Below are 23,286 nucleotides of genomic sequence, written 5' to 3'. Positions count from 1 at the left end.
AAACCTAAAATAGTCAACTTCACTGGGTGCTGGTGGCTCCTATCTTTAATCCTAGCCACTCAGAATGCTGAGATCTGAAGATTGTGGTTCAAAGCCAATCTGGATAGGAAAGTCCATGAGACTCTTATCTCCAATTAACCACCAGAAAACTGGAAGTGTATCAAGTGGTAGAGCATTAGTTTTGAGTAAAAAAAGCTCAGGGACAGTGCCCACGACCTGAGTTCAAGTGCCAGAACTGGCACAAAAATAAATAAATGAATAAATAAATGCATAAATACATTTGGTCAAATTCATGGACTCTCAGAGTAGAATGGTTGTTGTCAGTCTAAAGAGAGGAAGAAATGGAGAAATATTCATCAAAGTCTTCAAAGATGGATAAGTCCTATAGTCCTATTGAATAGCATATTCCCTATAGTTAACAATATTATTTTTATATTTACAAATTTAAGAGGGTAGATCTTACACTAAGTGCTCTAATGACCTATACACAAATTATAGAAGATAGGAGGAAACTTGCAGATGATGATAGTTTCATGGTGTTTCAAGACTCACTAAGCTGTATACATTACATTTGTACAGCTTTTTCTGTGGCAGTCATACTGAAATAAAGTGATTTAAAGAAAAGGACATTTCAGTCAATAAACAAGTGGGGTGGAAGTGAATGCTTAGTCCTTTCTTCTACAATCTTCATTCCTTTCCCCTCTGCATTTTCCTCATGTGCAGGCTGTACATTTTCCCCAGGAACATTTTTTCATCACACTAGGATGCTTATAAGCGTGAGGACTAATCTCCTTTGAAAGATGCTGTCTAGATGGCAATGAGTATGAACTTTGGGAGCTTCATCTTTGCCTCCCAAGAGAAACTCATGGCCTGATATAGTGGCTCAAGCCTGTAATCTGAGCTACTTGACAGATGGAAATAGAAAGGATCAGAGTTCAGAGAAAAAGTTAGCAAGACTCCCATCTCAACCAAAAGTCAAGTACAGAGGTATGTACCTGTCTTCATAGATAACCAGAGAGCATAAATAGGAGAATCAGTCTGAGGCTGGCCATAACAAAAACATGAGACCCTACAAAAATACAGCTTCAAGCCAGACATTGGTGGTTAATGCCTAAAATTCTAGCTACTCAGAAGATGGAGATCTGAGAATCATGGTTCAAAGTCAGTCCAGGCAGAAAAATCTGCAATATTTTTATCTCCTATTAACCAGCAAAAAGCCAGAAGTAGAGGTGTGGCTTACGTGGTCTAGTGTCAGCCTTGAGCAAAAAAAGCTAAATGTGAGTATGAGACCCCAAGTTTAAGCCCCAGTATTACAAAAAAAATTACAAGGCAAATTTTGTCCTAGATGCGTGTGATTAGTTCACTTTTTGATGTCATAGATTGTACCATCAGATACAGCAGTGTCTTCATCCATCTTCTGTTGGTAAACACACAGCTTTCTGGTTTGTAGCTCAAAGAATAATATTGTGGAGGAGTTCTTGTACATGTCTTCTGCTTAATGTATTCAAGGAATTCTCTAAGACATGCTTTTGGTCTATAGGTCATAATAACATTTCAGTGGGTTGTAACAAGCTTTTGAAAAACTGAAATATGTTGGAAATATCAATGTGTAACAGATCTTTAGCAAGAGTCAGATTTTGTATTCATTTTACACTTTTATCTTATTAAATCAAGTAATGAACTGCTTTCTGAAATATGTATATATTGGATTATGATAGAAAATGAACTTCCTACAATGAGTCTTGATCAGAAAAATGTAAATTATTGCTGTGGGGTATGTATAGCTTGCTAGATAATGCCAGGTTGTTTTCCAAGATGATTATATTAGTTCACATTTCTACTGGCAGCTGTCATTCATGCAAATCCTGTTCATACTTGCTATTGTCAGACTTCTATTTTATGCCAATCTGATGGGTGAAATATGGTATCTTGTTGTAGTTCTAATTTGCACTCTTTCCATTTTTTGCAGCTGATCTGAACAACATTAAGTTCTCAGCTTACCGCACTGCCATGAAGCTCCGCAGAGTACAGAAGGCCCTGCGCTGTAGGTGTCCCTTGCACTTTCTGGTGGCTTTTTCTTTTCCTTTAAATTTTATTGTAAAGGTGATGCACAAGAGTGTTACAGTTACATAAGTAAGGTAATAACTACATTTCTTTTTGAACAATGTACCACCTCCCTCATTTTCTCCCAACTTTTCCACTCCTATGACTTTTACTCCCATCCTCCTGCTCTTTATCTGGATGCTTCTTTTCCCCATTTTCATCCATCTTAGTCAGGAGTATTGATTGTCTTCATGGGAACTCTCCAAAAATTGAGAATATGCTGGCTGTAGACATATGCTCTTTCCAGGGTTCTTCCATTTTCCTCAAGCCACACATTAACCCCATAGGTACTTGTCTCCTTTCCCTTGATCAACATGGAAAATCAATTAACAACTAGGTGCCAGTGGCTCATGTCTGTAATCCTAGCTACTCAGGAAGCTGAGATCTGAGGATTGCAGTTTTAAGCCGGTCAGGCAGGAGAGTCCAGAAGAGGCTTATCTCCAATTAATCACCAAGACTCGGGAAATGGAGCTGTGGATCAGGTATTAGAGCACCAACCTTGAGCAACAGAGCCAAACAAGAGTGCAAGGCCTTGAGTTCCAGTCCCAGTACTGATGCACAAAAGGAAAAAAAAATGAAAAAGAAAATCAAGGAACTGCTTTGTGACCGGAAATATTCCAGCTTATGGTGTGCCTTAATGAGGTTATTGGATTTAACAGCAAATACCAGTATTTTGGGGATCAATGTGGCCATTTCTCAGAGGTACTTTTCATTCAAACTTCCTGGCCCAAGAATATCTGGCTAGGCTGTTAGCATTGGGGATAATGAAAATGGCCTCTTATACATAACATTTACCCAGCCATATCTGATTCTTCACAAACAATATCTACAAAACCTATTTACAGTTGAAATCTATGTAAACACAGAGTAACTTTAAATGAAGTATGATTCCTTAGGAATCTGTGCAATGTGAGAAAATGAGTATTCACTTATCATCATCATCTTGAAACTTGTATCAAAGAACATATGGTTATAGAAATTTGTTGGGTCAATTTAGAGGACTTTTTTACTGCCTTCCAATTCCTTGGTAAAGGAAAAAAATTATTTATTATTATTCTTATGTAGTTGTTCAAAGGGATTTCAAGTAAACATGTCAGTTTGTGAGTACAATGCATCTCAAACAAGGTGACTACTTTCATCATTCTCCCCCATCTTTCTAGCCCCCATGCATTTCCTCAATTTACCTAGTTCAATTTTCACATATTAACAATTATGCATTCGGCCATATTTCCTCTCTATTCATCTGCCTACCCCCTTTGACTTTACCCCCACCCTGACAATAGGTGTTCAAGCTTCCTAGTTTTCATTTTGTTAGACTGTGAGGTAGATGTTCAAAGGAGTTACACCATGAGTTAGTTGTTCAAAGGAGTTACACCATTGGAATACTCCCTTATATATGCATTGTACTTTAGTTAACATGTTTGTATATATATGCATCTGACCTTGTATATATGTGCACATATATTTATAATTTAGATCTAACTTCCATATTTGAGAGAAAATATGTCCTGACCCTCACAGCCTTAGTTCACATAATTTTTTGAGGTTTATCCATTTCTCTGCAAAAGACAAAATCTCATTTTTCCATATTTGTAAATGGCCTGAAGATTGATTCAAATTTGGGACTGCTGGTATCTTTGTCTCTTGGTCTATTCTCCCAAGAGTCTACTTTTGGCTCCATTCTTCCCCTCTCTCATCTCCTTTCCAGTGGATCTGGTAACATTAACTACGGCCCTGGAGATCTTCAATGAGCATGATCTGCAAGCCAGTGAACACGTGATGGATGTGGTGGAGGTCATTCACTGCCTGACTGCCTTATACGAACGGCTGGAGGAGGAGAGAGGCATCCTAGTCAATGTGCCACTATGTGTAGACATGAGTCTCAACTGGCTCCTCAATGTGTTTGATAGGTAGTGACTTTTGGTCCTGGTGATCTCCAAGATAAATTCAATGAGATATTTCCAGTGGTCCTGGTGGGAAGGGGTTGCTGTCATGGTGGACTTAGACCCAACTCAGCATGGGCCACAGATGGCCTGAGTCCTACTGGGGTCAACCTAATCAAGAAAATTACTGTCAATATGTTAACCCTTTACATATCCTCATGTTCTCATTCTCTTCTTTTTAACCTAGTGGTCGCAGTGGAAAGATGCGGGCATTGTCCTTTAAGACTGGCATTGCATGCCTGTGTGGCACAGAAGTGAAGGAAAAACTTCAGTGTGAGTACTACCAGAGTCTTATGTAGTGTTCTTGGGAGAGGTACTGCAAGGAGGAGAAAGGGTATAAGATAAGCAGAAGGAAGGTCATATGAATTTACAGAGGGGGTACTTGTATACCTTAGACTGCTTCCTGACACTGGCTATTATAAAAAATAATACATGATAGCCAAAGGCCAAGATGGGCCTAAGGCTGGTTTTTATTGCTGGTGTCACTCTGGGGGTTTTGGTTTCTTCTGATCCAATGCATGTGTTTAGACTCTGCACTGACTTCCTGGAGAACCTGACTTTCTTCTTCTAGTCCTCACGGCCTATCAGGCATAGCTGTCTTGTATCTGGAGCTCTAGCCATGTCTCACATTCTCTTAGAGATTTCTCCTGTCATTACACAGACACGGTTCAATAATGACCATTTTCCCAGGAGGTAGAAAATGTAGGGGATTTTGGGGGGGCGGGAAAGGGTGGTCACAGGGCTTGAACTCAGGGCCTGGTCACTATCCTTGAGCCCTTTTGCTCAAAGCTAATGCTCTACCTCTTTGAGCTACAGCACCACTTCTGACTTGGGGGTGGTTAATTGGAGATGAGTCTCAAGGATTTTCCTGCTTGGGCTGGCTTTGAACCATGATCCTCAAATCTCAGCCCCTGAGATTTGAGCTAAGATAACAGGCATGAGCCACCAGCACCTAGCCACTTGTGTAGTTTTTAACCTCTGTGGTTTATGGTCTGTTTGTTTTTCACTCCTTCCTCCATTGTACTCAGCACTTTGGACTTTTCTGAAGCAGTATCATTAAGTGTTGAATCTTAAGAGGTATTGACTTCTCTAGTAAATGGAAGGAGTGATAGGTTAAATTAGATGAGGTCAAGCTGGGCATTCCTACAATCCTAGCTACTCAGCAGGCTGAGATCTGAGGATCATTGTTCAAAGCTAGCCCAGGCAGGTAAGTCTGTGAGACTCTTATCTCCAATTAACAACCAGAAAACCAGAAGTGGCATTGTGGCTTAGAGTAGTAGAGCACTAGCCTTGAGAGAAAGCACTCAGATACAGTGCTCAGGCCCAGGGTTCAAGCCTTATGACTGAAAAAATAAAATCAATCCAGACACCAGTGGCTCATGCCTATAATCCTAGCTACTCAGGAAGCTAAGATCTGAAGATTGAGTTCAAAGCCAGCCTGGGCAGGAAAGTCTGTGAGACTCTTATCTCCAATTGACCACCAGAAAACCAGAAGTGGTGCTGTGGCTCAAGTGGTAGAGCATAGCCTTGAGCTGAAGCTCAGGGGCAGTGCCTAGGCCCAGAGTTCAAGCCCCATGACCGACCCCCCCAAAAAAATTAGATATGATCACTTCTGCAAGTACTTCACAGCTTAGAGGAAGAGACAGAAATAAACAAAAATCATTTTTAAGCACTAATGAAACTATTCTAAGTGGCAGATGATAAGTACTACAGTGGTTCACAGAAGAGAGATGACGTTGGTCTGGTCTGGTGAAACTTTACATGGAGAGGAACATATTAAGCATGTTTGTAGCTAGGATGTTATTTACTTTGCCTAACATTCCTTTAAGATGGAGTAGGCAGTGATTATTTATATCCAGTTTCAGGGAAACTCCCCTTAGATAGCTTGATGGCCAACTCAAGATTCTACATGTAGTTAGCAATGGATCCAGAGCTTGAATGTAGGTTTTTGCCTTTTGCTTCTGTGTATTTTCTAGTCCTTAGGTAAGGTATGAGACAATACTCTCTGAAAGAAATTCGCTAAGGTTGGCCTGGGATTGAGGATGCCTTGAAGAACCAATAGTCTCTATTCAAATACCAACACCATAGTATATTCTGAATACACATGGAGATCATTTTTAAGATGATCAGATGCTTTGAATTATCTCCTCTTCTTCAGTTATCCTTGTCAGTTCATCCTTATGTATGGACAACTTAGAGATTACATCAGGATCATTCTATATGAGCCACATGAAGATACCCTCTCCTGAATAGACGGAAGTCTGATGATAGTGCATGTTCAGGGACCCTGGAGCCCATGGCTCTCATCTTGTGTCTGGAATTGCTGTTATAGCCAGTGTGTACTCTCTCTCTCTCTCTCTCTTTCTCTCCATCACATTCTCTCTTTCATGCTCCTTTTTTTTTGTCAGTCATTGGGCTTGAACTCAGTGTCTGAGTGCTTTCCCTGAATCTCTTTGTGCTCAAGGATAGCACTTTACCACTTGAGCCACAGTGCCACTTACAGCTTTTTCTGAATAGTTTATTGGAAGTAAGAGTCTTATGGACTTTTCCACCCGGGCTGGCTTCTAACTGTAATCCTCAGATCTCAGTTTCGTGAGTAGCTAGGATTACAGGTGTGAGCCACTGGCACCTGGCTCATGCTCCTTCTTTATGTTTGCTTTTTTCTCCTGAAACTCAGAGAGTGTCCTTTTTTAAAACTTCTTGGCATCTAGGATGAACCTCTAGATATTTTATGCTTGAAAGCACATACTTGTAATTCCAGATACTCCTCAGCCTAAAGCAGAAAGATTTTAAGTTCAAAGCCAGGCTGGGAAACTTAGTAAACCTATTTCAAACTAAAAATTTAAAAAGTGAATATGTCTATGTAAATCATTTAGTAGTCTTGGGTTAAATCCCCAGTTGCTTTCACCCTCACAAAAAAAGTCTTTACTTCAGTGGTTGTTTTCTTTCTTGTCTTCCTTTTTTATTCATCCCCTCATCTCATTCTCCTGGCATTCTTCATTGGACTGGCCATTTCTTAATTGTGGGCTAGCAGACCTCTTCAGCCAAGTGGCCAACTCTGGCAGCCAGTGTGACCAACGTCACCTTGGTGTCCTGCTTCATGAGGCCATTCAGGTGCCCCGTCAGCTGGGTGAAGTAGCAGCCTTTGGGGGAAGCAATGTGGAGCCCAGTGTCCGAAGTTGCTTTCGTTTTGTGAGTATGAAACTGAACAGGGATGGAGGAAGGGAAAAGAAGGGGAGGAAGGGTGGGACGAAGGGAAGGAAGAGCCAAATCTATGTTTTGAAGTGCTCAGGGCTAGGAGAATGTGTGGGGATGAAAAAATGGGACTGAGCCGGGCGCTGGTGGCTCATGTCTATAATCCTAGCTACTCAGGAGGCTGAGATCTGAGGATCGAGGTTCAAAGCCAGCCCGGGCAAGAGAGACCGTGAGACTCCTATCTCCAATAAACCACCAGAAAACCGGAAGTGGCGCTGTAGCTCAAGTGGTAGAGTGCTTGCCTTGAGCTGAAGAGCTGAGGGACAGCGCCCAAGCCCAGAGTTCAAGCCCCATGACCGACAAAAAAAAAAAAAAAGAAAGAAAGAAAAGATGGGACTGAGGGCTCTTTGATCTCTAGGGTTGGAGTCCTGCCCTAAAGGATACCAGTTTATCTAAGACAGAGCCAAAAGTGGACATCTCTGGAGAACATGCTGACCTAGGCTCTTCTGGTTTCCCTGATTCTTTAAGAAACAAGATAATTCAAGCATCAGTGATTTTCATGGGATTTCTTGTTTCCCTAGAGCACTGGGAAGCCAGTCATTGAAGCTTCCCAGTTCCTGGAGTGGGTCAACTTGGAGCCCCAGTCCATGGTGTGGCTGGCTGTTCTGCATCGCGTCACCATTGCTGAGCAAGTGAAGCATCAAACCAAGTGCTCTATCTGTAGGCAGTGTCCAATTAAAGGGTTCAGGTAGGGAGAACAATACTAGCTGCTATGATAATCATCATAAATAATTCAGGAGACCTATAATTCAGTATAACACAACACATCAGTTAATCATTATAATTGAAAAGACACATCTTTTATGTATTAGTATATATTGTAGTACAGAATGTTTAACATTTTATAAAATTGGAAATGCTGTCCATTATGTTTTGGTTATAATCTGAAATACTATAGATTTACAAAAGTACATAGTGGACATCATAAAAATTCCAATTTACCAAATGGTGTGTCAGGAAGTGTTCTACAATAGACTCCCTGGAAGGAAAAAAAAGAAAAACAAGTTGTAGCATTTCTGTAATGGAAACCCTCCCACAAACACACCTGCCCATGTCACATTATCTACAAATGTTCCTAAGCAGAGATCAGGAAAAGATGCACAGATTTATAATATTTATAGTGTCTGCACCATAGAGATGCTAGTTGAATATCCCAAAGCCAATAATCAGAAATTAGGGATGTTTAATCAGTAGTGTATACAAGTTAAAAAATGAAAACTCTAAAATCTGAAGCTCTTCTGTTCTCAAGCATTTCAAATAAAAGGATCCTCAACCTGTAATAAATAGCTTCAAGAAGATAGATAATGATAAATTAATTAAGAAGAAATGAGTGTGGAATATGAACTACCTCTTTCAGATCATTTATTAATTGTGAACATTAATAATTTCAAGTTTTAATAATGACTGTGTTTTACAGCAAATTTAGAAAACTTTTGAAATTTTAACAGCTAGCTAGCTCTTGTAAAATTGCAAGAACTGAATCCAACACCCTGAAATGTAAACCCACAACCAAAGTTAAGGGCTATAACAATATTATAGTATATTTGAAGTATCCGTGATTTCATTGCCCAAAAGCAACCATATCCTGAATTTTACTTTCATCCTAAAAAACTCAATTTTTTCACTTTTTAAAGCACCAGCACACAACTACATATACTCTGCTTTTGTGTGTTTGTTGGGGGGGGGGATCTTGGGACTTGAACTCAGGACCTGGGCATTGTCCCTGAGCAGTTTTACTCAATGGTAGAGGTCTACCATTTTAGCTACAGCTCTACTTCGGGCTTTTTGGTAGTTCATTGGAGAAGACTCTCATGGATTTTCCTACCTGGGCTGGCTTCAAACCATGATCCTTAGATCTTTGCCTCCTGTATAGCTTGGATTATAGTATGAGCCACCACCAGCACAGGCCAATATTCTGCTTTAAATAAGATGAGCAAACAAGGCACTGAGGTGGGATGTGACTTGCCCAAGTTCACACAGCTACTAGTGATATTGGATCATCCAACTCCTCTAAGGCAAGGCATTTTACTCTTCTGTGCTAAGTCTGGGCAATTAGGTAGGCTTTGGAAGTAAATATAAAGGACTCTTCTATACTCTGAAATAATAGAGTTATTATTATTAAAAAACCTATGGAAATAACTTTCATCCAACTTAATCACAGGTAATAGAATAAACTGTCTTTGTATTATGTTCTCTGAAGTAGGTGGTGGTACCTTGGGTCATGGAGCCTTGGAGTCATGCTTGTTTAAAAATATATCACAAAGGGATCTTTGCCTTTGCTCCTCTTTCCACCCTTTAAATGATAGGTTGTTCAACACTACTTCCTCACATTTCCCGGGAAAATGAGCTTGTGATTTCATGGAGACCATGGTCTCTAGAATAAGGCTCAGTCACTGCTGTGTGTGGGAGGTTGAGAATGTTATGACTCCGTGTTCCACCTCCTTCTTACACGTGTATGTATTTGGATATAGAGGGGATGGGTAAGGTTACTATGGCACACTGGGTTATCTTTCCTTCTATGTCTTCTCTCCCCAAGGTACCGGAGTCTGAAGCAATTTAATGTGGATATCTGCCAGACCTGCTTCTTGACAGGTCGGGCCAGCAAAGGCAACAAGCTGCACTACCCCATCATGGAATATTATACACCGGTATGGAGTCTCTGGGCTAGGAGGGAGAAGCAAGCAGATGTCAGGCACTAGGGCTTCACCCAATTTGCTCAGCCTTGATTCTCTGTGTTCTGCTCTCATATAAGAAACATTCTCAAACAGTTCTGGTGATTCACAAGCCTAGGGAATCAAGGTCTCTCTATTCTTCTACCAGAATTCCAAATTAAGGCCACAGTTGTCCCAAAGAACTCTTAAGGTTAATGGAGAATTGAAGGGTTCCCTCATATTCCCAGTTTCTACACAAAATTATAGGTCCTTGAGATCCTCCTGTGAAAAGCACTTCAGGGTATCTTACAAAAAGGAGAAGCTTGCAAGGTGAAAGTTTTATCACAAAAATAAGATTAAGGTAGAAAGAAAGAGAAGGAAAATATTTCCTGTTCTTCCTGCAAGAAATAAGAGTTAAAGATTCAAAATGGCAGCTGTTAGCTGCTGCCTTTGTCCTTTCTGAGCTGGAGGAATAGATGGTGGTTATACCTTCTAGAAATCCTCAGCCCTTAAGCGATCATTAGGGTGCTACTTATTATTCTAAAATATGGAGATGCCTCTAGGCCTGATAATGAATGAGCTTTAGGGCTTTATTTTCTCAGATGAGCTTACTGTCTTTACCCATTTACAGAGAGGGCAGTTTTAGCTAGCTAGGACCCTTTTAGGTCTCTTAGACTTTGTAACTTAACATTTAAATAGAGGGAAGCTTAACTGCTTTGTTAGTTGCTTCCTGGTTCCAACTTCTGAGTCGGCCTTTTTCATGCTTATTAAAAATAATATAATTTCCGGGGCTGGGAAGGTGGCTCAGTGGTAGAGTGCTTGCCTTGCATGCATGAAGCCCTGGGTTCAATTCCTCAGCACCACAGAAGCAGAAAAAGCCGGAAGTGGTGATGTAGCTCAAGTGGTGGAGCACTAGCCTTGAGCTGAATAGCTGAGGGACAGCGCCCAGGCCCAGAGTTCAGGCCCATGACTGACAAAAAAAAAGTAATTTCCCTATCTTGGTGGCTCATGCCTATAATGCTAGCTACTCAGGAAACTCTGATCTGAGGATTGAGGTTCAAAGCTAACCCGGGCAGAAAAGTCCACAAGTCACTAGTGCACCAGCCTTGAATGAAAAGCTAAGGGACAGCATTCAAGCCCTAAGTTCAAACACTACTACTGGCACAGAATTTTTCATTTGTTTATTTGTTTGTTTGTTTATTGTTGGTAAGTGGGGCTAAACTCTGGGCCTGGGCGCTGTCCCTCAGCTCTTCAGCTCAAGGCTAGCGCTCTACCACTTGAGCCACAGAGCCACCTCCAGAAATTTTTAAAAGTACAAATAAAAGTACTGGGGGTGTGAACTCAAGTGATGGAGCATATGAGGCTCTGGGTTCAATCTCCAGCACAGAAAGAACAAATGGAAGGAAGGAAGGAAGGGAGGGAGGGAGGGAGGGAGGAAGGGAGGGAAGAGAAAGAAAGAAAAATAGAAAGAGAAAGGGAAGGAGGAGAAAAAAATAGAAAAGAATTAGGCGTTAGTGCTCTGATGGATCTGACACAACTTCTCAGAACATCTGGAAAGCAACAAGATGAGTCTCTCTATCCTATCTCACCCCCAAGACCACCTCCAGTGAGAACATGAGGGACTTTGCTACAACCTTAAAGAACAAATTCCGCTCAAAGAATTATTTCAGCAAACATCCTCAGCGAGGTTATCTGCCTGTGCAATCGGTGCTGGAGGCTGACTGCAGTGAGACGTGAGTACCAGGTGGCTGAGTAGGGGCTACAAGCAGGCTCGATGATATGGTATATGTACTGTGAAGGGGCTGGGTCCTAGGTGAGCTAACAGAGTGTTCCAGGGTAAATCCTATCAGTGTCAGGGCAATTCAACTGGGTGTAGCCTAGACTAGGGCCTGAGAAATAGACCAGAATCCCATCATGATCTTGTTCCATTAAAACTTGTCCGTCTCCACTATGTGGAAAACAGAAGTGGTGGGGGTCATGAGGAAACAGGCTGTGTACCTGCCCAATTGTTAGATCATCTGTCTTTGCTGCTTTTTTCCAGGCCAGCTTCATCCCCGATGTTGCCACATGCTGACACACACTCTCGCATTGAGCATTTTGCTAGCAGGTACCAGCAGGTTTGGATGTATGTTGGGGTGGGGGTGGGATTGTAGGAAGACCACAGGGAGGGTTTTTTTTTAAAAAATCTGGACAAGGAGATTTGAATAAGGACCAAGGGATGTACACAGTAAGATGAGAATTAGACAGCAAGGCCCAACACTTAGGAGTGATTTCGGTAGCTCCCAAATCTAGTGATTCTATTGTGGGGTTAAGATGCTTGAGATGAGAGTTCAAGCCCCACGACCGACAAAAAAAAAAAAAGATGCTTGAGATGAAAGCAGTCCTCACATCTAGTTTTCCTTCCTGTTTCTGGTCTTTCTTTCCAGGCTTGCTGAGATGGAAAGTCAAAATTGTTCCTTCTTTAACGACAGCCTGTCCCCAGATGACAGCATGTGAGTTTCCACAGCTGCTATGTTTCCAGAAATAGCTCTTCTTGAGAACCTTCTGCCACTGGTTGAGAAGGGTATATCCCTAGGGGAATGGGAGCCAGGGTGGTGGTTAGGGTCATTGTCTCCTCCCAGGAGGGCGGGCTTCTTCCTAGGCAAAGCATTTAGTAAGACAAGCAGTCTTTCCCTCTATCAACAACCTCCCTACAATCAGCCCAGGCGTTCTCTGCCAACTTCAAGAAAAGATTGTACCTTCATCTAAGTTTCAAAAAGCAGCTATGTTTTTTCTGCTCAAGATACCAAAACCACATCTAGTACCATACCAATTTGACTCAAGTATGGCCAAAAGAAGGCCGAGGAGGAGCCCTGCATCTCTAACTCCCTAGAACTGGCTTGCAGAGATGATCTAGAGGCAGGTGCTTGCAGGGAACAATCTGATCCTGACTGGGATCAGATCCTTCTCAGAGGTGGGTAAGGAAAGGAGGGCAGACTAGGAACTGATTTGTTCAATATATCTCAGGGAGCTGTAGAACTCAGAAGCTGCAACATTCTGGAAATACTCTCTCATTACCCAAATTACAGCTGTTGCCACCCTTGAACATTTCCACCCTTCCCAAGTGTGATCTTGTGGCATTTTCCTCTTTATGAGACTTAAAATCCAATTATCTGGCATGAGTCCTCAGTTGAGAGCTGAGCCCCTGAGTGGTTTCTCTATTCGATACTTGCCTACTTCCTTTCTTCTCCCCACACCCATGCAGAGATGAGGACCAGTACCTGTTACGACACTCCAGCCCTATCACAGATCGGGAGCCAGCCTTTGGACAGCAGGTTCCATGCAGAATGGCCACAGAAAGCAAGGGGGAACTAGAGAAAATCCTGGCCCACTTAGAAGATGAGAACCGGTGGGTATAGTCATGGCTGGAATGTGTATGAGTTCCTGATGCAGACAGTTTCATTTTAAATCCTAACACTTATAATTTGTGGAGGAGATGGGGAAAAACAAGTCAGTTAAGGATACAGGTGGACCCGATACAACTATGAGAAGTACAAGTTGTCATGTCAAAAATGAACTTTACAACTTTGGTGGGGGGGGGGCGGAGAGAGGCTGGGAAGGGATGTGAAGGGTAAACAAAGGAGGAGGCTGCAATGCTTGATAAGAAATGTACTCATTATCTTGCCCATGTAATTGTAACCCCTCTGTACAATATGTTCACAAAAAATTTAAATTTAAATTTAAAAAAAGAAATAAAAAGAAATCATCCCATGAAAAAAGAAATATTAATGGATATTAATAAAATTAATAACTACAATTTAAGTCAAAATTCTGTCTACAAAGATAAAACTTGATCATCAAATGAAAAAAAAAATCCTAACACTTCCACATATTATTAGTATAACTAGTTACTTATACTCCATTTCCTGATCTGTAAAATGGGGATAATGATAATTATTGTGAACGCAAAGTCAACTGTGAAGACCAAACAAGATCAGCCTATAATGTGTTAGCTCAGTGCTTGGCTTATAGTAAGGACTCAATAAATAGTAATGACTCTTATTATAAGAGCCCTTGTAACTCCAGTTTTTCCAAGTACCTACTACATACAAGAATAGAGAATACAAACAAATACAAGCAAGGTGCCAGTGGCTGATTGTAGTAATCCTAGCTACTCAGGAGCTGAGGTCTGAGGATCACAGTTCAAAGTCATCCTGGGCAGGAAAGTCTGTGAGACTCTTATCTCCAATTAACCAACAAAAAGCCAGATGTGAAAGTATGGCTCAAGTGGTAGAGCTCTAGTCTTGAGTGAAAAAGCTAAGGAACAGCACCCTGGCCCTGAATCCTAGCCTCTGTACTAGCATAAAAATAGCCTTCTCCTCCTGGTTTCTAAGAACTTTCTGTGCTGGAAGTAGAGAGATACTTATCACATAAAGTATCCCAGAGCACTGTGACATTACATACAACATTTGAGGACTAGGAAGATTTGAGCCACTTTGAGGGAGGAAGTAGAATCTGCAGCACCTATTAGAACAGCACTCCACAAACATTAGCTGTACACTCAGGGCAATTGGAAAATACAGATTCTGATTGACAGGTAGGGGGCTGAGTTTCTTCATGTCTCACAAGCAGCCAGAAGATGTCCATGTCACCAGTACACAGCCCATACATTTTAAGTCTTTCAAACTGTGTCCTTCAGGGGAGCCATGCCCAGGAGGAAGTCTGCAAAGATAAATACAGAAATAGAAAAGTTACCTTTTCAGAACTTCTATAACAATCTGACTTTGCCATGACATCCAAACCCGTAATTACAGGACCTATCATAGTGAATAGGCTACAGGTGATATTTGCTAGTGGGCCTAGTCATACATATTAGAACCACACATATCATTCCACAACTGAGTGGGGGGAAATTTTTGGTTTCTTGCTAAGAACAGTTTGAAAAACTTTGCATTAAAGAGTAGCAGGGAGCTGGGTGCTGGTGGCTCATGGCTGTAATCCTAGCTACTCAGGAGGCTGAGATGTGAGGATCACAGTTCAAAGCCAGCCTGGGCAGAAAAATCTGTGAGACTCTTATCTCCAATTAACCACTAGAAAACCGGAAGTGGTTCAAGTGGTAGAGCCCTAGCCTTGAGCTGAAGAGTGCAGGGACAGTGCCCAAGCTAGAGTTTAAGCCCCACAACCGACAAAAAAAAAAAGAGTAGCAGGGAGAAGACCCTTAGAAATGTTGGGCAGGTAGTGATTCTATTACAGTGACCCCCACAAAAGAGTCATGTTCCCCAAAGCAGTCTATTCCTTTGGAATCTGTTTCTTTGATGATCCAACGTGTGCCTTCAATGTGGGTCACACAGGAGGTAAGTTATAGAGAGAAGAGGCAAAATGAATGGTCTATTATTTATGTTATGATATCCCCTGGAATTTAAATGTCTAGAAAGTGAGTAGGTGAGTCATTGGGCCTAGTGCTTCTTTTATTTGCAGACCATGTTTCTGCCTGATTTGAAGGTCAGAATTAATCCCTGAAGCAGTACATCAAAGCCCTAAGCCATTTCTTATGTGAAATGTCAGCTCTATTTGCACAGAGGTCTCAGAAGAGCAGAGTACATGATACACATGCTGGAGAAGAAGTGGATGTGACCGTTTAACAACAGCAGGGTTCTGGGTGGGGAATGGGCTGAGGAAGCACAGGGATTGCTTACCCTTGGGAATCATATGTCTTGACTTCTTTGTCCTTCCTTGGCAGGATTCTCCAGGGAGAGCTGAGGCGTCTGAAATGGCAGCATGAGGAGGCGGCTGAGGCCCCTACCCTGGCTGAGGGTTCCACTGAGGTAGCACAGGACCACAACAATGAGGAGCTTCTGGCTGAAGCCAGGATCCTCCGGCAGCACAAGAGCCGCCTGGAGACTCGCATGCAGATCCTCGAGGACCACAACAAGCAGCTAGAATCTCAGCTGCAGCGTTTGAGGGAACTGCTCCTGCAGGTGAGGCTGGAGACTGAAGGAATCTGAGCAGTTCTGAACATTGGTATGGAAAGTAGGGTTTGGGAGTGCAGCAAAAAGGAAGAAAAATCAACTTCTTAGCTATGGCTGTCAAGTGACTTTCTGAAGAGAACTGGGCTGGCAGTTGTGGAGGGAAGTGGAAGGAAGGGCTAATAGGGACATATCCTTAATTGTTTGTTATCTAATTTGTATACCAATTACGTGTCACTCTCAAGATACTAAAGGGTTTGGGTCAGAGGGAGGACATCTTAGTTGTGTGTTTGCTGGTGCTAGGGCTTGAACTCAGGACCTGAGCATTGCCCCTTGGCTTTTTTTGCTCAAGGCTGGTACTCAACCACTTGAGCCACAGCTCCACTTCATCTTTTTGATGGTTAATTGGAGATAAGAGTGTCATAAACTTTTCTGTATAGTCTTGCCTAGAACCACAATCCTTAGATCTTAGCATCCTGAGTATGTAGGATTATAGGCATGAACCACCAGTGTCTGGCTAGGATGAGAGAGAGGACTTTGAAAGACTCATTTTTTCACAACCCCATTGGAAATTGGTATTGATAGAACAAACTTCAAATGTCATCCATAACATTAATTTTGGTAGTATAGCAGCTACTAGAAAGAAGCAAGTTGGACATGTTTGGCAAGAGAAAGATTACTGCAATAAAGGGATCTCTTGTTACTTTCTGCTTCTTTCTTCTCTGAGAACTAGTGTAGCTCTAGAATCAGACAGCTATGGATTTGAATATGGCTCTTCCAGTTAGTTACTATAGGGTGTTAGGAAAATTAACCTCACTCAGATCCAGTTTCTCATCTGTAAAGCAGGAATAATTATAATACCAACTTCACAGAATTGTGGTCAATATAGTTAACCTCAATTGTTCATTATGAGATAATGAATTCATTATGCCAGAAATACAGTATACTCTTCATAAATGTTACCCTTTATTGTCATTATGTGTAGCAGGCAATAGTACTTCTTGCCCTCTAACTTCTCTCCAGATCTTCCAAAAGATATTTTCTAAATGAATTCCTGGAGAGAGTTCTAGCACATGCTGTTATGTCATGAACCGAAGACCAGGTGTGCAATTCTATATTTCCAGAGAAAATTGGCTTCTAAATAGTTTATATATAGCTGAAAAGACCTTTAGGTGCCCTGCCATCTCTCAAGAACTAGGAACCTTTGACATGTGTTGCTAAAGGAAGAAGTTAATTACCATTAACTTAATTAATATTTTAAGAAGTTTCCTAAAAGGGGAAGCCACTGCTGGGTGCCAAAGCTTCTTAAAGTCTAAAGGTAGAGATGAGCATGAGGTCTCTAAGTTCCCTTCTAAGCTGAAGAGTCTGTCAGGAAGGCAAACCCACTTAATCATACCTTACTTCTTGCTAGCCACCCACCGAGTCAGATGGCAATGGCTCTGCAGGCTCGTCCCTAGCTTCCTCTCCACAGCAGTCAGAAAGCAGTCACCGCCGGGAGAAGGGACAGACTACTCCAGACACTGAGGCTGCAGGTATGTTCCCCAGCTCCTCCTAGTCCTTTCCTTTCATGGGGTTTTCCTGCCTAGATTTCCTGCCCAAGGTTCTGCTAGGACTGGGACTAGTTGCCCCTCTTGATTTTAAGCTTAGGTTCAGAGATGATTGGTTGATTGACTGATTTGCTCCTATAAACATAGGAGATATTGTGAGTGCCTCCTACGTATGCATCATTGCAATGGGAAAATGCACCTGCGTTAGGTTGGCACTTCAGCTGATAATATCCTACTATGGTGTCCTGCTTTTACTCAAAGGAGTATCATGTTATTATTTTCCTCAATCTCTCTTTCCTAACTCAGATGATGTGGGATCAAAGAGCCAGGATGTCAGCCTGTGCCTGGAAGACATCATGGAGAAGCTCCGCCATGCCTTCCCCAGTGTACGAAGCTCTGATGTGACTGCCAACACCTTGATGGCCTCTTGATGGAGCAAGATCCCCATCCTTATAGTCCATAGTCCTTTCCTGGTTCTGGTCAAATCCTTCCCTCAGCCTTCACCCAACCTTTCCAGTCCCCACTGGTCCTGCAATAACCAGAGTTATTTGGGCTCCAGACAGCAACAGGGATCTGGTTGTATGTGAGGTGGGTGTGGTGGAGGAGGGGTGGAAGAGAAGGGACAGAGACACATGATTCCTCCAACTCTACAAACGTGTCCTTTCTCAAGTTTGAGACCTGTTCCTTACATTACCTTGCTGTTGCAGCCCAGGTAAATTGTACTTTTCTCATTCAGACGGGGAACAGAGAAATTGCCTTGCAGAACTAAGCAGTATACAGTGGCTACTACCTTTTTTCTCCATGGGATTATGGACAGAGAGAGTCCTAATGGCTCCAGGGCACCAGTATTATAAATCCATAGAGATTGGCCCTAGTAATTCAGGAAAGTGAAAAGGTATCTCTGAGACTCCCCTCCATAGTGCCCTGAAGAAGTCTGGGAAGTGTGTGCTTTGTTACTTCAGCTCCAAGGCATAACCCTAACCCTTAGAATTCTGCCTCCATGTTGTTTCCTCCTCCAGTATTTTCAGTTCCTTCTGCCTTAGTCCCTGGCAGACCTTCTATGAGGCGGAAACAGTTCATTCTGGTTTCTATTTCCACCTTACATTTGGAAGCATTAAAGAAATATTTGTGGGCTGAGAATTTTTCCCTGATTTTCCTCTTTCCTCAAGGCTTCAGCATTTCAAGAGACCCGCCCTGAGATTCTCTAGAAACTCAGTCTAACCTATTTAAGTATGTCTTCTAGACTTGGGGGATGGATCAGTGGCAGCTTGCTCAGCAAGGGCATCTTCACCCTGGGGTGCCTGACCCTCTAGGCTGTGACCTTTTCCTGTCTTAGTCTAAATCAAGTGAGGTGGCTGGCGTTACCCCCCAGCTAATCATAAGGCAGTTGCAAATGGCCCTTCTGACTAGAGATTTCTTCCTAGGAGCCACTGGACATAAATCAGAAAGCTGGGTGCTTTCTACTCAGATGACAAGGCCTTCTTGTGACTAACTCTGGAAAGTGAACCAATCCTCAAGCCGAACTAACTCTTCCTAAGCCACATATACCGTGACTCCTTTATCCAGCAACTGTTCAAAGTAGATAGTAGGGGTGAAAGGATTAAGCTTGGAAACTTGGAACTGAGTCAGAACCCACTTAGGCTGCTTTCTACCAAGAATTATTTCCCCAGAGCCCTGCAGTAGACTTATTTGCCTGAGTTTATATACATACATATCTATTCTACATATCTACTGTACATCAGTGCTCTCTCAGCCTCACTCACATATTAAATTCTAATACTGCTTGAAGTATTAATGTTCTGCCTTGCTCTTTGTTAGACTCAGCCTCTAGTTGGAAAGAGAGATTAATCATCTTGGCTGTTCCCCTAAAAGGCCTCTGCATTGTTATTTGGGCTAAGCTGCCCTCAAGACCAAAGTAACAAGAGCCTTTGGCCACAGGGGAGTTGTAACAGAACAGTCATTCTGTTCTCTTCACTTATTCCAAACTTGTCTCCTTTGACACCTGGACTTGGATGAAATTTTCTGGATATCCGTTAACAATGATTCAGGTGCCAAAATAGAGATCTATGCTTCATCCATCCTATTCAAAGCAAAATATCTTTGCCATGCTAAGACAAGAATACATCTCCTGGCTCCTTTCAGCTCCTAAAATCTAGCTCAGGGACTTAAGGAAAACAGTGATTGCCAACATTATCAAAGAGTGACATATTTGGAGTATTGTACTATAATCAGGTAGTAGCCAGTAGGGAAAACTTCTAGGAACCTAGATCAATCTGATCTGGGGAAAGTTGGATAGCCACTTGGGTTCTGAAGCCAAGGAGTCCCTTCACTAAGCCACAGGTTCATAGTGTCAGATCTCATGTCCCAATATCTGCCCCTGTTTGTGAGGTCTCTAGCCATGCATGGTGAGCAGGAGATAGGTAGGCTTATGATACAGAGCCTGAACATCAGTCAGAGTGGGACATCTTTGTAGGAGTGTAGATTCTGGGCAGGAGTAAGCCATTTGAAACTTGTAAATGACAGATATTATGGAACAATCTTTTATCAAGAAAGTTATTTCTTTAACCCCTACCCCACCCAAAAGCTTTGGGGCTGCTGAGAGCCTGAGGTAACTTTAATGGGCCAGGCATGGTAGAAAAGACATAGATCTTGTTATGTAGGATTTGGGCTGTAGGTGGATTGAAGCAGCAGGTGAAGAGATGAATTCTCACTAAGGGAGTCAGTGACATTTTGCTATCTTGTGTTTACATGTAATGCCTGAGGTGAGTATACTGTTCAAGGGTCCAGTGACAGTTGCTGCTTCATGTTTGGGCAGTCTGCCCGCAGTGAGGCAAATGGATCTGTGGGCATTGTGTATCTACATTGGGGGTGGATTTACCAAAATGCATTGTATGTTGTTAGGTATCTATTACATATCATGTCTCTTAAAGGTGTACTATGTAATGTATGATCCTGTACTGGAAGGTGGTGAATGGAGTTGTTGGGTTGGTAGCCTACTGACTTGTGAAATTAGCCTCAGTGATCAGGAATGTGAATGTTTGCTGGAGTTGTTGTCAAATAGTAGAGAACAGTTCAGACTGACAATTTATTCTGGACAGAATTTGAATCGGCCAAAAAGCCATTGTAAGCCTATCTGTGATTCACATTAAATGGCAATTGTTTGGGAATGTGGACTGGCTGGAGGATATTAGGCTGTGATAGGATTTCCTAGAAAGTATCCTACTCCAGAACACATATGTCCTTCCTCCAAAATGGAAAAGTTGGATTCAAGATTCTCAAGTGCTCATTTCCTTCTAAACCCTTCTTTATTGAGTTTCTGGTATCCCAGGAACTGGGCTGGTTGACTGTGGAAATAAGGAACCAAGAAGTTAAGCAAAGTCCAGTTCTGAGATATGATTTCTCACTAGATTTATTTTAAAGAATACCCCTACTGCCTGAGGTGTATGTTTAAAAAGGATTTGAGCTACATGTCTAGCCAGCTTCAGGCTAGATCATTCTTTGAGCTTATATTCTCAATGGAAGCATTGTAGTCTCTGGGAGCCTTTCTGGATAAGCATTCCATCCAATTCCCCTTGACATATTTGACAGATAACAAAGAATATATCTGCCTTAACATAAACAGGGAGATAAACTGAGGGCACTGCTCTAGGGCTGTGGAGACATGGCTCTTCAGCTGGGCAGTTGTATCTTTGGACCTTCCTGCCAGAACATAGCCCTTGAAAACAAAGAAATACTTCAGTGACTTCTTACTGTTTTAATACCAGTGGCTGTGTGAGAGCAAAAGGCTCAAAGCTCCACTTCCAGTGTCTATCTTCTGCTACAGCTGCTGTCCTTGGGAGGGGATGTGATAGAACTCCTTGTTGTCCCCAGGGCAGGACTGAGGGCAGACTGAAGCTGCAAAAACTGGTCATAAGGATGAGAATTGGATAAGGAACTTGACAAGGATGGGCCAGTGTAGAAAAGATTGGGATGAAGAGGCAGAGCTGGAGCATATTGGTTAACTTTGATTGCCACTCACAGTGGTGCTTTTTTCCTTTATCCTTGAATTCTGCTTTGAAGAATAAATTTGTATTTGGTTACTTTGGTTCTTTTGGTTATTCTGATCTGATATTTTATACAATTTTCTTCTTTGGGGGTGGGAAGAAAGGTTGAATCAAGAAGCGACAGGAACACTGAAAAAACATAAGGCACCAGATTGATTAAGAGCAACACCTATGGTATTAAAAAGACATCCTCTTTGGTCCCATGTGCCACTGTTGCTTGGATAGGTAGATCTTCCCCCAAATTAGCTAGTTTTCACCTCACAGAATGAATTCTAGAGAGTCATGGTTCCTACATTGCATCCTTACTAATCTGAATTTTCCCATCAGCTGAATCAATATAAGAAAAATCAGGACATTCCAGTGAGTTTTCATAAAGTTGTATTTATTGAATAAAGATCTATTCTTTTTAAATTTTATTTTATTGTAAAGATACTGTACAGAGGGGTTACAGTTACATGAGTAAGGTAATGACTACATTTCTTGTTGAGCATTGTTTACCCCCTCCTTTGTTGTCCTCCCACTAAAGATCTATTCTTTATTCTGAGATTTTGGCTATATATGTATTTGTTGTTAAAATGTCCCTATGAATTGATGATATGTGATATCTCTTTTTTTTCTAATTCTGAGCTTGAGCTCAGTTCCTGGGCAGTCTACGGATAGAGCCATACATAGCTCTATTTCTGACTTTTTGGTGGTTAATGGGAAATAAGAGGTCTCACAGACTTTCCTGCCTGGGATGGCTTCAAACTGTGATCCTCAGATCTCAGCCTCTTGAATAACTAGGATTACCAGCACAGCCACTGGTTCTGGTGCCCCGCTTTAAAAAAAAATATTAGACTATACTAATTATACAAGAGATTCACTGTGATCGTTCCATAGTACATGATGTCCATAGTATATGATAGTCGATAATACATGACGTACCTTGATAAATTCACTCTTCTTCCTTATTTTCATCCACAACAATCTTTTATTATAGGTTTTAGTGGATTCATTATGCTATTTCCATATTCATATAACTTCAATTCCTCCACCGCCCTTTACTTTTCCAAGTCCCCATCCCACTAGTTCTTCCCAACAGTCCTCCTATTATATTTAATTATTATTATTAAGGTCTATATTCTAGATGAAAAACATGATCCCAACACTCTATATGCATTTATGAAAATTGATTTGCATTTTCTTTATGGCTGAGAAAGTTGAATATTTCTTTATATGTTTTGGCCATTTGCTCTTCTCTTAAGAACCAGCTGCTTAATTCATTTGCCTACTTATTAATTGGATTATTTATTATTTTGTGTTTAATTTTTTAGCTCTTTCTATATTCTGGATATTAATCCTTTATGAGATGAATGATTTGCAAAGATTTTCATTCCATTCTGTAGGTGGTCTCGATTCTGGTAAGTATTTTTTTGCTGTACAGAAGCTTCTTTTTTGTCAGTTGTGGAGCTTGAACAGGACACTGTCCTTGACCTCTTTTGCTCAAGGCTAGTGTTCTATCACTGTAAGCCAGAGATCCACTTCCAGTGTTCTGGTGGTTAATGGAGATAAGAGTCTCATGGACTTTCCTGCCCGGGTGGCTTAGAACCATGATCTCATCCTCCTGAGTAGCTAGGATTACAGGCATGCGCTACCAGCGCCAGACTCAGAAGCTTTAAAAAAAACATTTTTGGGGGGCTGGAAAGGTGGGTCAGTGGCAGAGCACTTGCCTTGCATGCTCGAGGCCCTGGGTTCGATTCCTCAGCACCACATAAGCAAAAAGAAAAAAGCCGGAAGTGGTGCTGTGGCTCAAGTGGTAG

At 41.7% G+C, this 23,286-nt stretch overlaps 1 protein-coding gene across 2 annotated transcripts in view; it reads left to right on the top strand.

The window, feature by feature from the left end:
* The window catches only part of Drp2 (dystrophin related protein 2), a 49,023-nt gene extending 30,974 nt beyond the window's left edge, over positions 1-18,049 (top strand). Inside the window, exons 11-23 of one of the 2 annotated variants that reach the window (XM_013035072.1) lie at positions 1,970-2,044; positions 3,812-4,013; positions 4,234-4,319; positions 7,081-7,238; positions 7,823-7,989; positions 9,838-9,949; positions 11,549-11,685; positions 11,994-12,059; positions 12,379-12,444; positions 13,197-13,340; positions 15,672-15,909; positions 17,309-17,429; positions 17,751-18,049. In XM_013035072.1, coding sequence (XP_012890526.1) covers positions 1,970-2,044; positions 3,812-4,013; positions 4,234-4,319; positions 7,081-7,238; positions 7,823-7,989; positions 9,838-9,949; positions 11,549-11,685; positions 11,994-12,059; positions 12,379-12,444; positions 13,197-13,340; positions 15,672-15,909; positions 17,309-17,429; positions 17,751-17,875 — 1,697 coding nt within the window. In that variant the 3' untranslated portion in view covers positions 17,876-18,049. The remainder of the gene's footprint in view (positions 1-1,969; positions 2,045-3,811; positions 4,014-4,233; positions 4,320-7,080; positions 7,239-7,822; positions 7,990-9,837; positions 9,950-11,548; positions 11,686-11,993; positions 12,060-12,378; positions 12,445-13,196; positions 13,341-15,671; positions 15,910-17,308; positions 17,430-17,750) is intronic. The other variant, XM_013035073.1, reaches the window with a different exon arrangement.
* Positions 18,050-23,286: the final 5,237 nt, after the last annotated feature.

Source organism: Dipodomys ordii, unplaced genomic scaffold (assembly GCF_000151885.1).
Source record: "Dipodomys ordii isolate 6190 unplaced genomic scaffold, Dord_2.0 Scaffold203, whole genome shotgun sequence".
Lineage (NCBI taxonomy): Eukaryota > Metazoa > Chordata > Mammalia > Rodentia > Heteromyidae > Dipodomys > Dipodomys ordii.
Note: the sequence above shows the minus strand (reverse complement) of the source record. Positions and strands in the feature narration are given on the sequence as shown.